Here is a 17,305-nt window from a genome sequence, read left to right on the forward strand (position 1 = left end):
GTGGCTGGGAAAGTATTTGAAGGGCTGTTTAGGGATAATATTCAAGAATTCCTTGGGAAGAACAGTATTATTAGCAAAAATCAGCATGGTTTTATGAAACATAGGTCCTGTCAAACTAATTTAATTGCATTCTATGAAGAAGTAAGTAGAAGTGTTGATCAGGGGGTTGCAGTGGATGTAATCTACTTGGATTTTGCCAAGGCGTTTGACACGGTTCCACACAATAGGTTAGTATTCAAACAGAAAGAAATTGGTCTAGATGCAAATTCTTGTTCTTGGGTAGAACATTGGCTTAGAGATAGAGAACAGAGAGTTGTTATAAATGGTAGATTTTCAAGCTGGTCAAAAGTGGTAAGTGGTGTCCCTCAGGGTTCTGTTCTGGGACCAATCTTATTGAACATATTTATAAATGACCTGGCAGTAGGCATTGAAAGTCATGTTTCTGTGTTTGCAGATGACACTAAACTAGGTAAAGTAATACAGGATATTACTGTGCTGCAGAGGAATCTAGATAGACTGGGGGACTGGGCACACAAATGGCAGCTGACATTCAATGTAGACAAATGTAAAGTTATGCACTTCGGGGTAGTGAATGCACAAGCAACCTAAAACCCTAAACGGTATTGGATTAGGAAAAAACAAAAACTGTCTGCGCTTCTTACCCTAATAAAGCTGGCAACAAATATATAAACATAATATAAATGAGAGGTTTTGGTTATATGAATTGGCCAAAGCATAATTAAGCTCACCCGCCACGTCAAGGCACACTCTCAATAGGGTGAGAACCTACTCTCACCTCCTACATAGTGGACACACAAAGCAGTTTATACTGCTACCAAAACCTTATTAATGTGTTGGGGGAGGTGCAATTAAACCTCCTCCCCATTAACCCCTGGACAGCAAGCTGCAACCAGACTGATGAGGAGCCAACAACCTCAAATATGAGCAAACAGGGAAAAGAAAAAATGTCGGTGAGCTATTAGGGGTAATGACAAATGAGAAGGATTTGGGAATTGTTATAGACAACAAACTAGGCAACAATGTGCAATGACAGTCTGCGGTTGCTAAGGCCAGTAAGGTATTGTCGTGTATAAAAAGGGGCATCAAGTCGCGGGATAAAGATATAATTTTGCCTCTGTATAAATCAATGGTAAGGCCGCACCTTGAATATGCTGTGAAATTTTGGGCACCTATTCTAAAGAAGGATATCATAGCACTAGAAAGGGTGTAGAGGCGGGCCGCAAAATTAATAAAAGGAATGGATAGTTATGAAGAAAGGTTATAGTTATGAAGAAAGGTTAACTAATTTAAATCTGTTTAGTTTAGAAAAATGGCGCCCCAGAGGGGATATGATAATATTATATAAATATATTCGGGGCCAATACAAACCATGGTGTGGAAATCTGTTCATAAACAGGACTATGCATAGGACACGTGGTCATGCGTTCAGATTAGAAGAAAGGAGATTTAGACTAAAGCAGAGGAAAGGGTTTTTTACAGTAAGGACAATAAGGATGTGGAATTCTCTGCCTGCAGAGGTAGTTTTATCGGAGTCTGTACAGCCGTTTAAACTGCAACTGGATGGATACCTGGAAAGACATAATATTCATGGATATAATCTTTAATTATGGGGAAACAGCTTATTGATCCAAGGAGAAATCTGACTGCCATTTTGGGGTCAAGAAGGAATTTTTTTCCCTGGTGAGTGCAAAATTGGAAATCCACTAGGGGGCGCTCATGTATCTCAACAAAAAATGAAAACAAAACAAAAAACAAATAATTGTGTAGATGTAGAGATATATATTGCAATCGATATATCCCAAATTTTGCACTCACACTCTGTCTGAGTCGATCAAGGCAGTAGCTCAACCATCCACCAGGTGGGTTGCGGCATATATAAGACAAAACATATAAAAAGCCAATAGTGTAATATTGCTTTTAGATGGAAAAACGCAAGGATGGAGTTACACTTACGCTTAGGTAGAATAATTTGTGCCCGTAGTGTCAAGATGTTCCTCCTTGTGGTTGGATTCCAATGGCAGAAAGGTTCTTCACAAATGAGGATATTGCACACCGAAGATATAATAAAATAATATTTTATTATCTGATTTATTTAGAGTCTTTTTACCATGTGTAATGGAAAAGATCTCTATAACAGAAAAAACAGCTTTCAAAAAATGTTAAAAACTGCAGTATGAGGCTTTTACAAAAGCCTTTTTCTAGATGGATTTAAAAAATATATTTAAAAAATATATATGATGCAATGAGCTTTTAAAAAAGCTGTTAAAAAGTAATCCAAAGTCCAGATAAAAGAAAAGGTAGTCCTAGGTTTCAAACTCAACGCGTTTCGCCTTGTTTGGCTTCATCAGGAGTATTTCGGAAATGTTTTGCCGGTGTCTTTTTAAATTTTCGTGCCGTCTCCACGTCCCGTCCGTCTGTGCGTCTGACGAAACAGTCCATCGGTGCGTCTGACGGCACGGCGTATCAGCGTCTGGCATTGCGGCTTCTAATGAAGAGATGCCCTACTTCCGGGTTTCGATCGGCATAATTCTCTCCGATCCAGCACAGTGAGGTGAATAAAAGAAGCATGTAAGTATACACGATGATCGATGTATATGAATTAATTGGGAAGGTGATGAAAAAATATATAATAAACTTAGTGTATATAAGCAGAATCTTGTATATGTATATATGTGTGAACCGTACTGTGTGTATATGTGTGTAACCAGAGAAGAAAATGTATAAACTATAATTTGTGTATTGTCAAGATGTAAAAAGGATGTGGAATTGGAAAATAAATGTCTGAAATAAAGGGAATATTATGACTGTGTACAAATCTAAAAATATGTAAAATATGTAATGTCCATAAATTCTATGTAGATGTATATATGTGTTCTAGGGGATCGATTGAATGAACTGAGTTATAAAATATATTATTTGTATATAAATGTAGTCAAGAGAAAAAAAAGGTTTGAATTGTGAAACTGATGAATAAAAATGAATATAAAAATACATATGAATGTAAAAAATGACAAATGAATGTATAAAAATGCACAGAATGGTGTTCGTGGACATAATTAAAAAATGTAATAAAAATACATGTAAAAATAAATAAAAAATAAATAATAAATAAATGTTCGGTCAATGTGTGGTTGTCATTATTTAGGGTTAGGGTTGGGGTTAGGGTTGGGGTTAGGGTTGGGGTTGGGGTTAGGGTTAGGGTTAGGGTTAGGGTTGGAGTTAGAGAGAAAAAAAAAAAAAAATCTCTCAAATGTGGGCTAAGATGTCTAACTCCATATTTAATCCTCCATTTTTGAATGTTTTCAATTTAAAAATCCATTCTGTTTCCTTTCTTGATAGGTTTTCTGTAGTATCCCCACCCCTCCAATTCTTAGATACCCATTCTATACCAATTATTTTTAAGGTTTGGATCGAAAACAGGGGACATGTGTTGCAGTGTCTTGGGACCGAATGTTTCTGGTTTTTATTCCTAATATTCCCTAAATGCTCAAGAATCCTTTCTTTCATGGGTCTGATGGTTCGTCCCACATACTGTAAACCACATTTACATTGTAATAGGTATACCACATTCTTTGTGGGGCAATTGATAAAATATTTAATAGTATATGTGCGACCTGTGTTGCTACATGTGAAATGGTCAGTTTTTTTCGGCAGAAAAGTGCACATCTTACATTTGCCACATTTGTGGAAACCATTAGGTCTAGTACCCAAAAATGTTTGAGAGTCCAAATTGGTATTTTGTCTGAGTAAGACACTCGGGGCCAAGATAGTTTTTAAAGAACCCGTCTTTTTAAAAATTATTTGGGGTTTTGTTGGCAAAATTTTTCCCAGGATTTCATCATTCTGTAAAATGTGCCAGTGTTTATTGAGAATCCCCTTTATTCTATGAGCCTGTGTGTTATTTTTTTGGTGAAGAAGGAAAAGCTAAAATCCTTCTCTTTATTTGTTTCTGAGGATTTCTTTTTTTGTGTAAGTAATTGTTGTCTGTCCATGTTTTCTACTTGTTGGTAGCTGTTTATTAATTTCTCCATTGGGTATTGTTTTTCTACAAAATTTTTGTTATTTCATCTGCTTTTTCTTCCCAATCTTCATTTTTTGAGCAATTGCGTTTGACCCTCATGAGTTGCCCTTTGGGTATGTTATCCAGCCATTGAGGATGATGACAGCTAGTATAATGTATATACCCATTTTTGTCAGTAGGTTTAGTATATTTCCTAGACATAATATTGTTATTCTCAATAAATAACTCAACGTCCAGAAATTCAATATGGGTTGTCTGAATATTGGACGTGAACTTAAGGTTCACCTGGTTGTTATTTACATATTGTATGAAGGTGTGTAGGTGCAAAATTGGAAAGAGCGAAACCGGGGTTTTTTTTTTGCCTTCTTTTGGATCAACAGCAACAAATTAACAGATGTAGGAAAGGCTGAACTTGATGGACGCATGTCTTTTTTCAGCCTATGTAACTATGTAACTATGTAACATAAGTGAGAGAAGAAAACATAACCAGGAATAATTAAACTGAAGACAAATGAAGGGAATTACAGTATGTAAATGAGGATAAAGAGCTAGCCGACTGCTTAAGTAAATACTTCTGTTCTGTTTTTACACAGGAAGATGACAGTGATAGCCAAGAGACATGGGGTGACGTGACACATCTGTGTTTACAGTGGAAGAGGTTCTACTTGAACTCTCCGAAGTAAAACCAGACAAATCAATGGGATCTGATGGGATACACCCAAAACTATTGAGTTTCGAGGTGTCTTGACAAAACCACTAGCAGATCTATTTAACTAGTTACTAATGACAGAAGTAGTTCCAGAAGACTAGAAGTTGGCACCAGTAGTACCACTGCACAAAAAAGGTAGTAGGGGAGACTTAGCCAACCATAGATCAGTAAGCCTTACATGAGTAGTTGGCAAATTAATAGAAACCAAGCTAAAGGACAGGATTGCTAAATATCTGGAAGTAAATGTTTTTCATGATCAGAAACAGCACGGGTTTACTATAGTCAAACTAACGTAATCTATTTTTTTGACTAGGTTACTAAGATAATAGACCAGGGAGGAGTAGTTGATATAGCCTATCTAGATTTTAGTAAAGCATTTGATACTGTCCCTCATAGAAGACTTATGAATAAATTCCAGTCTATGGTTATGGATGCCAGAATATTTGAATGAATAAACCAATGGATGAGTGATAGGAGGCAGAAAGTTGTAGTTAATGGTGTATTTTCAGAGGAAGGAGTTCCTCACTAGAAGAGTACCTCAGGGATCATTATTGGGACCTGTACTGTTTAATATTTTTATTAAAAAATATTACAGAAGGTCTTAATGGTATGATATGTCTTTTTGCAGATTATACAAAGGTGTGCAATAGGGTAGATATTCCAGGTGGAACAACTGTAAAATAATGCACTTGGGTGTAAAAATCCCAAGGCAGAATATGGCATTGGTGGCACTATACTGTCAGTAACAACAGAAGAGAGGGACCTAGGTGAAATGATCTCTCATGACTTAAAGGTAAGCAGACAATGCAATAAAGCATCTCAAAAAGCAAGCAGGATGCTGGGTTGCATAGGGAGTAGCAGAAAGAGGGAGGTGATTATGCTACTTTACAGACCTCTGGTCAGGCCTCACCTAAAATATTGTTTACAGTTCTGAAGACCCCATCTCCAGAAGGATATCAACACATTAGAGAGAGTTAAGAGGAGAGCTACAAAAATGGTAAGTGGTTGGCTGGACAGAAATTTTCAGGAAAGGTTAAAGGATCTTAATATGTATCGCTTGGAAGAAATAAGGATCTTAATATGTATAGCTTGGAAGAAATAAGGGAGAGGGGGATGCAATAGAAACATTTAAATATGTAAAGGGATTTAACAAAGTATATGAGAGGAGGAAAAATAGGTCATGGTTTAAAACATGAAAGTCAGATGGTTAGATGTAATGTAAGGGAGTTCTACTTTACGCAGAGGGTAGTCAATAAATAGAGCAGTCTCCCAGCACCAGTGGTGGATGCTAATTATACCTGGGAACTCTCCGGGTTTGACTCGGAGATTGTCGGGTGAGCGCTGCTCCTCCGGTTCAAGACCCGAATCCTCCAGGTCGCGGAGTCTTGACAGACCCCGCTCCCCGCCCATTTTTTCATTGAAATGGGGGTTTTCCAGCTGCCATCAGCGGGACCGCCCACCAGCGTCAGCGGGACTGCCCGCTGACGTCAGTGTGCAGTCCTGGCTGCGTCCCGCAAGGGAAGGCTCCGGGTATCCGGAGCCGAGAAGTTCCCAGGTATGATGCTAATACTGTAAGGAAATTAATACCAGCATGGCATATACATAAAGCTTTCCTCACTATAGGAGGACTGCAATTTTACATTGACTTTCAGCGTTTAAAATGTAAAATGTTGTGTTTTCCCCCTTTTTCTCCGTTTGTATGTGTATTAAAAATAACTCACTGTCTAATCTATGTTTAGGTGTTACTTACCTAAAAACTGCAGTTATGCAAACTTGCCTGCCTACTGAGTCTTCAGACAGCCAAGCAGTCCCATACTTACATAAATATTTTTGCATTTAATTGGTGCTATTAAAGTGACCCCATCATACATGAATAGTTTGCCTTCACGTAATGTCGGGAGAGACATAGTGGTAGCTTCCTTACTATCAATTTCATTTACCATTTTTCCACCTTATGCCCCTGGTCTATAATAATATTGGGCAATAGCCCAATACCTTAAGCATTTGTGCTCTTCATTAAATATCACATTCATCAACTATCATGTATCTTTACTCAATAGCTACATGTGCAGAAATTGGACTTGTGCACAGGATACAGATATACACAAGGTTTCACTAGATTTATACAAAGACTGATATGGGTTTAAACCCGTTACATCAGGAAAAATGGGCAGACTATATGGACCTTATTCTATCTTGCTATGTTGTAAGAGGGTGGTATATAAATGCAAAACGTCCTATCAGAAGTGGTAGAGGCTATACAGTGAGGAAATTGAGACATGCATTGCATATGCATTAAGCTATCATAAATCTAAGAAAAGCCCAAAGACTGATGGGCTGAATTATTTTTGTCTGCCGTCAAATTCTGAGTTTCTGTGTTGTAATGTCTTGTTGTTTGAAGAGTTGTACGAGAGAGACAGAGAACAAGATGAAGAGAGAATACTTTGTTGCATCAGATTTAATTTACAAACCTCGCAATTTCATTTGAACCCGAAAAGGTCAGGAAACTATGTTTACTGTCCAAAAACAAAAGATTAATCTAAATTTTGTTTGTTGTAATTCTACTATTAGTAACCTATGCAAGGGTGTTCTATGCATTGTTCCAAAACATATTAGCTTTTCACTATAGTGAAGGTTTGAAGAACAGTGTAATAGATGCTGGCCTTTTTGTTAGGAAAATTATTGGGACTGCAATTTTACATTGACTTTCAGCGTTTAAAATGTAAAATGTTGTGTTTTCCCCCTTTTTCTCCATTTGTATGTGTATTAAAAATAACTCAGTCTAATCTATGTTTATGTGTTATTTACCTAAAAACTGCAGTTATGCAAACTTGCCTGCCTACTGAGTCTTCAGACAGCCAAGCAGTCCCATACTTACATAAATATTTTTGCGTTTTAATTGGTGCTATTAAAGTGACCCCATCATACATGAATAGTTTGCTTGCACGTAATGTCGGGAGAGACATAGTGGTAGCTTCCTTACTATCAATTTCATTTACCATTTTTCCACCTTATGCCCCTGGTCTATAATACTCTCTTCCCCATGGTGTCAACACTAAATACCTCACAGCACTATGTGAGGACCTCTATCAAGATTAGCACATTTTTCCATAAAGGAGGCATAAAGCAATAGCCCAATACCTTAAGCATTTGTGCTCTTCATTAAATATCACATTCATCAACTATCATGTATCTTTACTCAATAGCTACATGTGCAGAAATTGGACTTGTGCACAGGATACAGATATACACAAGGTTTCTCTAGACCTCATTGTGATGGAGACCTGTACTCCGACTGATTGGCTCCTCTATAGAAATCTCCTTGCCACCAAAATCTCAATTGCTCAAGGGATTAACCCTTTGAAATCATCCAAGCACTAGTCAAGACATAGTGTAGGGTGAAAAACAAAACTCAACTTTATTAGACACACATACAGGTATTTATACGCAGCAAACACAGTTAACATACAATGGAACAGAAAAACGCACAAAGTCTTCCTTCAGGTCCAGCAAGGGGAATACACAAACAAACAATACATTGTAATAATAGGATTACCCCCCTGGCTCTGACTCTGGGACCCCCTGTGGAGACAGTCAGGTGAACATTAAACACCCACTCCGTGTCCCCCCAAGGGGGTTCTCCCACAACCAGAGTGTCATTTGATAGCTCAGGGTCCCCACTGTCTCTATTCCAAATATGTCTCTAACTGGGCATTGGGGCCCCAAGTGAGACTTCTTTAAAGATTTACTGGGTGTAGATGGAAAGCAACCAGCGAGGAGCTCCAGGTCGATTAAATCCATTTCCCGGGGTGGAAAAAAGGTACAATTCCTAGCTACCTCCACAAGCAAGGTGTCACCCAAAAGCTCTGAAACTGTCCAATAAGTGTGATCAGTTTCCTGGGGGTCTGAGCTACACCCTTTTAAAGTTCCAGCAGGTTGTGTGTCCTGATCCGCTCTGGAGTCTCTGTTTGTCCAGGTCAGGCGCATGGAGCATTTCCGGCCATGTAGAGCCCCAGTACATGAAAGTCTGGTTAGGGCAGACCAGACTGAGTTTTCTAGTCACTCTGTGCCCCCAATGAGCACAGGGTAACTTAGACATAAGAGGGGACTGGAAAGGCAGGCAAGAAGTCTGCCCATTAATCCATGAAGGCCCCCCCTCCCAAAAGCAAACCTATTCCATGTGTCCTCAGCATTCTACTATCTCTAAGGGTTCCCACATCAACTTTGTATTTTATAATATCTAGTTTCAATTCTAAGTTCAGCATTCTTTTATCACAGTAAATAGAAAACAACATTAAAATTAAGGCCAATCTGAAAGTGCACCAACATTTACAAGTCTGCCTTTTTTGTAGTTTACTTTATCAGTTAAAACAATACATGTGTTGAATGTAATGTTAATAGATAAGATATATTTACAATATTTAAATGCTTTTGTGTTTGTTTTCAATATCTACAGCACTATCTCACTTGCTTCAGTGGAACCATTGCTATACCATTTCTCCTTGCAAACGCTCTTTGTGTTGGAAAAGACCAGCATACTGTGAGTCAGTTAATTGGGACAATATTCACTTGTGTGGGAATTACTACACTCATCCAAACAACTGTCGGCATCAGGTATGGTATATGGTCATGTTCTGCTCTGTGGAATTATTGTCTGCTATGACCTCTGAGTACAATGTTGAATATACTCTCACCCAAATTTTTCATATACATATACAGATATTTGAAACGCGCTTGAGGAGGGTTGAGTTATAAATTAAGCATATCAGTGGCCTCCATGGCTGAAATGTAAGATAAATGTAAGATAATGTAAATTAAAACGCATTCCTACATACTAAGTTTATTTTATAGGCTACCTTTTATGAAGTATACACCCATGGTCACCCATGCTTTCCTACCTCTTATTGGACAGGAGCAGTAGAGCTTCCTCCCACAACTACCTTCAGTATAAGTTGCTAGAATCTCAAATAATGATTGCCCAAAAGTAATGTTTCATCAGCATATCTGGGAACTTCTGGGCTCCGGCTACCTGGAGCCTTCCCTTGCGGGACGCGGCCAGGACTGCACACTAACGTCGGTGGGAGGTCCCGCTGAAGTCAGTGGGCGGTCCCGCTGACGCCTGGGGCATTCCCGCTCACGGCAGTGGGAAACTCCCCCATTTAAAAGAAAAATGGGCGGGGAGCGGGGCGTGTCAAGACCCCGCTCCTGCAACCCAGAGAATTCTGGTCTTGACCCGGCGAAGCAGTGCTCACCAGGCAATCACCGGGTCAAACCCAGAGAGTTCCCAGATATGCTCATCAGTAAAATAAAGGGGAAATAAAATACTCAGGCCATTTCATGCACCTATTGGGACACTGCCAATAGATACATCCTGATCTTTCGCAACGGACAAATGTTCCTTTTTTACCTAGTTTTATTGACCACAACACATGCAGTACTCAGTCAGGAGATAAGAAGCACTATTAACTTTTGTGTCCTGTAGCCTTGAGGTCTATTGTCTGTTGTTACTCAAACCCAATAAACCTTTAATAGGATTTAGAATTTACACACCAGAGAGAGATATCTCAAAATTACACTTTGTCTAGACTGATGCCTCCCTTTTAGGGGAGGATCTTTCCCGGTCGATTGATTTCCAAGACACAGGACATGTGTTGTATCAGTTAGAAACTGTTTCATGTGGATTACAATAGATTTAGCCACGTTATATTCCAGTATTCCACACAATTCTGCAATTGGAATACATGTTAGAGGTGAAATAGGTGTTATGTCTATCTAAGAAAATGTTTATTTTGGATTCTATTAAGTATTTATTATCCCACAATTATGTTCTCTTTAATATATTTTTTCCCTACGAATTTGCAGCATGCAATATGGGAACAGTTTGTGCCCTCACATGCAAACTTATTTATGATTGCTGAGGCGTAACTACAGGGGTTGCAGAGGTTATAGTTGCGACGGGGCCTGTACCTAAAGGGGTCCAGGGTGATTCCTGAGGCCCTTGTTCCTGTCTCCTCTAACCAGTTTTAAATAGTATACAGAGGGCCCTTCTGACCTGTACGACTCCAGTTTCTAAACTATTTTGAACCGGCACTGGGAGAGAGGAATGTATCTGAATCACATTACATCACGTGACCCCGTGGTGAAACCGAAACTGCTTGCACAGGAAAGCGAGGGTGGGCGCGAGAGGGTTTGTATGTATGTGATTGTGAATGTCTGTGTGGGCATGGATGTGTAATTGTGAATGTGTAATTGTGTGTGAGCATGGATGTGTAATTGTGTGAATGTGTAAGCATGGATGTACAAGTGGGATGAGAAACATGGCCTTATAGCCCCAAACAACATGACAAACCTATGTATGGGTAGTATCACTGTACTCAGGAGATGTTGCTGAACACATATTGTGGTGCTTGACAGTGACACAGAATTAGGTCTTTTTGATGGGGTGAACTGAATTGGCTGGCTTTAAAGATGACCCAAATAGACATGGGCGCAGTCTGACCAGATTTGAAGAAAATGGTTTTGAAATAGCAAAACACTACTTATACTTATTGCCCTATAACTATTTCTAAATTCAGGACAAATATTAGAATCTATTTAGCAGTTTTAGCTATTTTAGGTTTTATAGATGAGCAAAAGATTTTCCATTAAAAGTCAGTGCTTCTTAAAATTTTTCACCATATTTTTTTACATAGCTAATTAGATGATATGATCAAAATAAGGGTATCTGAAGAAACATAACAAATCCACATATTGCCTTGTCTTTGGTTCTAAAAAAAATAGAAATCTGAAAAAATAAATTATTAACTTCCTCCACGTGTCACAAATAAACCAAATAAGTTTAAATAAACAACATTTACTGAATAGATATTGTACAGCATAACTCCTATCACTATATACTGAGTCAGACATTGATGGTGGTACAGCATAACTCCTATTGCTATACACTGAGCCAGACATTTACGGCTGTGTAGCATAACCCCCATCACTATATACTAAGCCAGACATGGACGTGGTAGGCCTCTGCCCCTAAAGCAGCCTGCCTGTGCCACCTTTGTGTCAGGGTCCACCCTGCCAGGCTGGACTATGCAATAATTATTTGCACTCTTCCTGCAACATCCTCTCTCCTGATTTCCTTGCCAGTGAGGAAACAACCTTATTTTCTGTGACCGAACCCTCCATCACTGGGGCCACTGGACTGCCAGCCTCCTCCCTATTGACTATGGGCCCTGGGTTTGTAAAGACTTCTGTGTCACCCCCAGCAGTATCATCTCATCACTTGCTGAGGGGATTATCTCTGGCAGACAGCCAGGATCTGCAACCAGGGAGCGACTGCCATTGTTTTAGTTTAATGTTGTACAAGTCAGTCCCCCTCCCCCAGTTCCACCACTACAGACATTTACCACAGCCATCCCTAGAACTGATTTTGGCCAATAATAGATAGTGGAGGTTGGGACCCCTATTGTATTTTTAATCCTGTTACTGCCCCTGTTGTCTCTGGGAGGCAGATTAAGGGGGAGGTTTGTATCCCAATATCTTGTTTTTATGTTAATGTGTGTTTTGCTGGATATATCCAGCCCTGTGTGTCTAAAATAAATCAGTCTTTGTTTTGGTTTTACCCTACACTGAGGCTCGGCTAGTGACTGGGAAACCGGGGAAAGTGTGTGTGTCCCAGGCTAAGGGAGCACAAGTCAGCGGCTTCCAGTCTCCCCAGGTCTCCATGGTTACAGAACAAGCCATGGACACCTGAAGATACTGATTACAGCAATCAAAGGGTGGCATTTCACCCTTTAAAACCCTGAACAACTGAGCCTTCATTGCTCAGTTGTTCTGTGCTATTTACAGAGAACACTTGGATCCCGTATCCCGTATCCTATACTTCTGTTTACCTGCTCTTTGACCCTTGGCCTGTTTATACCGCTGATGAACCTTTGCTGTCTGGATTTCTGACCTCTGGACCTGCCTGACTACGTTTCTGCCTGAACTTGTTGAGAGCTGCACCTTGGTTCCAACCTGAGATCGCTGACAGTAGCAGAAGGATATACCCTCTTCTGCTACTGTTTCCTTATTACTTATAAACCTCAACAATTTTGGGACAAGACACTTGAAAATAAGGCTTTAAAAATCATTCTTTGTGTCTTCTTGGTAACGGTACCAAAATATTTTCAACCCTTCTGGAGTTTTAAAAGTATTCCTGTTAATACATTAACAAAAGCTAGAATGATATTACCATACCTGGGAACTCTCCAGGTTTGACCCGGAGATCTTCGGGTGAAGCACTGCTTCTCCGGTTCAGCCCACCCAGAGGTCAGAGAATTAATTTAAGTCCAGCTCATCGCCTGGTCACACTCGAATTCAAAGAGAAATGGGATAAAGTACTATTAGACTGTTCATCAATACTTATGCAAATTATTTGTGTTGAGGAAAAAATTAAGTTAAAAAAATTTACAACAGGTTGAACAAGAAACAAAGCAGAATGAAAAATGTAAAACTGATGAACAGTTTATGGATGTTGAAGTTAAATTGAAAAATAACTTGGAAAAATGTAAGAACTTTATTAAGGATGGAAAGCAGAGGAAGTTTCATAGAGATGTGAATGACTTTAAGATGAATAAAAAAAATTCAGAAAGTCATGAAGGTCTAAGAGATGGACAATATGATGATAGGCGGCACCCTATCAGTCCACAAAAAGCTATAGAGTAGATATATCATTAAAAAGTAGTGCAAACACTTCAAGCCGACCCCAATGGACTAGATAGAGAACAATGTAAAGTAATAGGAGGTGCACGTACCATATACGAATATCTACCAAAATCCATAAAAAATCCAAATTTCAGTTGAGGGGGGGCCACCCCATATGTATTCCCATCCCCCCGCACACAATATTGGATTGTGAATACCGCCTCCTGCGTGATAGATCTAACAAAAAAAACAGTTGATCTAGCCGGATCTAACGAATATCTACCAAAATCCATAAAAAAATTTCCAAATTTCAGTTGAGGGGGGGCCAACCCGTATGCATTGCCATCTCACACAAACAAAATAGGATTGTGAATACCGCCTCCTGCATGATAGATCTAACGAAAAAAACTATTGATCTTACCAGATCTAACAAATATCTACCAAAATCCATTAAAACATTTCCAGATTTCAGTTGAGGGGGGTGTAACCCGTATGTATTCCCATCCCCTGCACACGAAATAGGATTGTGAATACCGCCTCCTGCGTGATAGATCTAACGAAAAAAACAGTTGATCTTACCGGATCCAACGAATACCTGCCAAAATCCATTAAAAAAATTTCCAAATTTCTGTTGAGGGGGGGCCAGCCCATATGTATACCCACCCCCGCACACAAAATAGGATTGTGAATACCGCATCCTGCATAGTAGATCTAATGAAAAAAACTGTTGATCTAACCGGATCTAACGAATATCTACCAAAATCCATTTTAAAAAAATTCCAAATTTCTGTTGAGGGGGGGCCAACTCGTATGTATACCCACCCCCCATACACAAAATAGGATTGTGAATACCGCCTCCTGCGTGATAGATCTAACGAAAAAAACAGTTGATCTAACCAGATCTAACGAATATCTACCAAAATCCATAAAAAAAATTCCAAATTTCAGTTGAGGGGGGGCCAACTCGTATGTATACCCATCCCCCACACACAAAATAGGATTGTGAATACCGCCTCCTGCGTGATAGATCAAACGAAAAAAACTGTTGATCTAACCGGATCTAACGAATATCTACCAAAATCCATATAAAAATTTCCAAATTTCAGTTGATGGGGGGCCAGCCCATATGTATACCCACCCTCGGCACACAAAATAGCATTGTGAATACCGCCTCCTGCGTGATAGATCTAACAAAAAAAACAGTTGATCTAACCGGATCTAACGAATATCTACCAAAATCCATAATTTTTTTTCCAAATTTCAGTTGAGGGTGGGCCTGACCATATGTATACCCACACGCGGCACACAAAATAGGATTGTGAATACCGCCTCCTGCGTGATAGATCTAACGAAAAAACTGTTGATCTAACCCGATCTAATGAATATCTACCAAAATCCATTAAAAAAAATCCAAATTTCAGTTGAGGGGGGCCAACTCGTATGTATACCCATCCCCCGCACACAAAATAGGATTGTGAATAACGCCTCCTGCGTGATAGATCTAACAAAAAAAACAGTTGATCTAACCAGATCTAATGAACATCTACCAAAATCCATTAAAAAAATCAAAATTTCAGTTGAGGGGGGGCCAGCCCATATGTATACCCACCCCCGGCACATAAAATAGGATTGTGAATACCGCCTCCTGCGTGATAGAGCTAACGAAAAAAACAGTTGATCTAACCGGATCTAATGAATATCTACCAAAATCCACTAAAAAAATCAAAATGTCAGGAACCACTTTTTTTGCTGCCTGAACCATGGCTTTTTCATACCTGTGCCATTTACATCTGCTACCACTAGTGGTCACCCTCTGCCCTCTGGAGCACTCAGAACTCAGGTGTGTCTTGTTACCTGGGTTGAGCCCTAGCAATACATCCAGCTGGGCCTTGTTACCTGGATTGCCCTTTCTTTATGAACCTGCCCTGCCCTTCAGTCAGGGCCTTTGTATTGAAGTCTATGGACCTTCCTGCTGTGGCTCTGCACCTGTACTGTTCCTGGTTCCTTGCTATTGTGTCCTTCCAAGTGGACTCCCTGCTATTGTGTCCTTCCAAGTGGACACCCTGCTATTGTGTCCTTCCAAGTGGACACCCTGCTATTGTGTCCTTCCAAGTGGACTCCCTGCTATTGTGTCCTTCCAAGTGGGCTGTGTGCCTTTCGTACCCTTCCAAGTGGGCTGTGTGCCTTTCGTACCCTTCCAAGTGGGCTGTGTGCCTTTCGTACCCTTCCAAGGGGGCTGTGTGCCTTTCGTACCCTTCCAAGCGGGCTGTGTGCCTTTCGTACCCTTCCAAGCGGGCTGTGTGCCTTTCGTACCCTTCCAAGCGGGCTGTGTGCCTTTCGTACCCTTCCAAGCGGGCTGTGTGCCTTTCGTACCCTTCCAAGCGGGCTGTGTGCCTTTCGTACCCTTCCAAGCGGGCTGTGTGCCTTTCGTACCCTTCCAAGCGGGCTGTGTGCCTTTCGTACCCTTCCAAGCGGGCTGTGTGCCTTTCGTGCCCTTCCAAGCGGGCTGTGTGCCTTTCGTGCCCTTCCAAGCGGGTTGTGTGCCTTTCGTACCCTTCCAAGCGGGCTGTGTGCCTTTCGTACCCTTCCAAGCGGGCTGTGTGCCTTTCGTGCCCTTCCAAGCGGGCTGTGTGCCTTTCGTGCTCTTCCAAGCGGGCTGTGTGCCTTTCGTGCCCTTCCAAGCGGGCTCCCTGCCAAAAGACTTATTACCTGTATTTATTTTGCCATACGTCCGGTTACTTGCTGAGACTATTACCCTTATTTGCTGGTCTTGTTATATACGTAATATACACTGCTTTACCTGGATTTCTGTTTGTGGTGTCTTTGTTTGCATAATCATGCACCGTGGGTTACATACTGAACCCCAAGTATCCCCTGCGCATGGGCTCCTACCTGACCTGATCACCCGAGTCCTGACACAAAATTTCAGTTGAGGGGGGCCAACTCGTATGTATACCCATCCCCCGCACACAAAATAGGATTGTGGGTACCGCCTCCTGCGTGATAGATCTAACGAAAAAAACAGTTGATCTAACCGGATCTAATGAATATCTACCAAAATCCATTAAAAAAATTCCAAATTTCAGTTGAGGGGGGCCAGCCCATATGTATACCCACCCCCGGCACACAAAATAGGATTGTGAAGCGGGCTCCCTGCCAAAAGACTTATTACCTGTATTTATTTTGCCATACGTCCGGTTACTTGCTTAGACTATTACCCTTATTTGCTGGTCTTGTTATATACGTAATATACACTGCTTTACCTGGATTTCGGTTTGTGGTGTCTTTGTTTGCATAATCATGAACCGTGGGTTACATACTGAACCCCAAGTATCCCCTGCGCATGGGCTCCTACCTGACCTGATCACCCGAGTCCTGACACAAAATTTCAGTTGAGGGGGGCCAACTCGTATGTATACCCATCCCCCGCACACAAAATAGGATTGTGGGTACCGCCTCCTGCGTGATAGATCTAACGAAAAAAACAGTTGATCTAACCGGATCTAATGAATATCTACCAAAATCCATAAAAAAATTCCAAATTTCAGTTGAGGGGGGCCAGCCCATATGTATACCCACCCCCGGCACACAAAATAGGATTGTGAATACCGCCTCCTGCGTGATAGATCTAACGAAAAAAACAGTTGATCTAAACAGATCTAACGAATATCTACCAAAATCCATTAAAAAAAATCCAAATTTCAGTTGAGGGGGGCCAACTTGTATGTATACTCATCCCCCGCACATAAAATAGGATTGTGAATACCGCCTCCTGCGTGATAGATCTAACGAAAAAAACTGTTGATCTAACCTGATCTAACGAATATCTACCAAAATCCATATTTTTTTTTCCAAATTTCAGTTGAGGGGGGCCA

The 17,305-nt window shown here is 40.4% G+C and overlaps 1 protein-coding gene across 1 annotated transcript in view; it reads left to right on the forward strand.

Annotated features, from left to right (window-relative positions):
- SLC23A1 (solute carrier family 23 member 1) overlaps window positions 1–17,305 on the forward strand; it is a 129,399-nt gene that overhangs the window by 21,211 nt on the left and 90,883 nt on the right. Inside the window, exon 3 of the mRNA XM_053465375.1 lies at window positions 9,208–9,365. Coding sequence (XP_053321350.1) covers window positions 9,208–9,365 — 158 coding nt within the window. The remainder of the gene's footprint in view (window positions 1–9,207; window positions 9,366–17,305) is intronic.

Source organism: Spea bombifrons, chromosome 4, assembly GCF_027358695.1.
Source record: "Spea bombifrons isolate aSpeBom1 chromosome 4, aSpeBom1.2.pri, whole genome shotgun sequence".
Classification (NCBI taxonomy): domain Eukaryota; kingdom Metazoa; phylum Chordata; class Amphibia; order Anura; family Pelobatidae; genus Spea; species Spea bombifrons.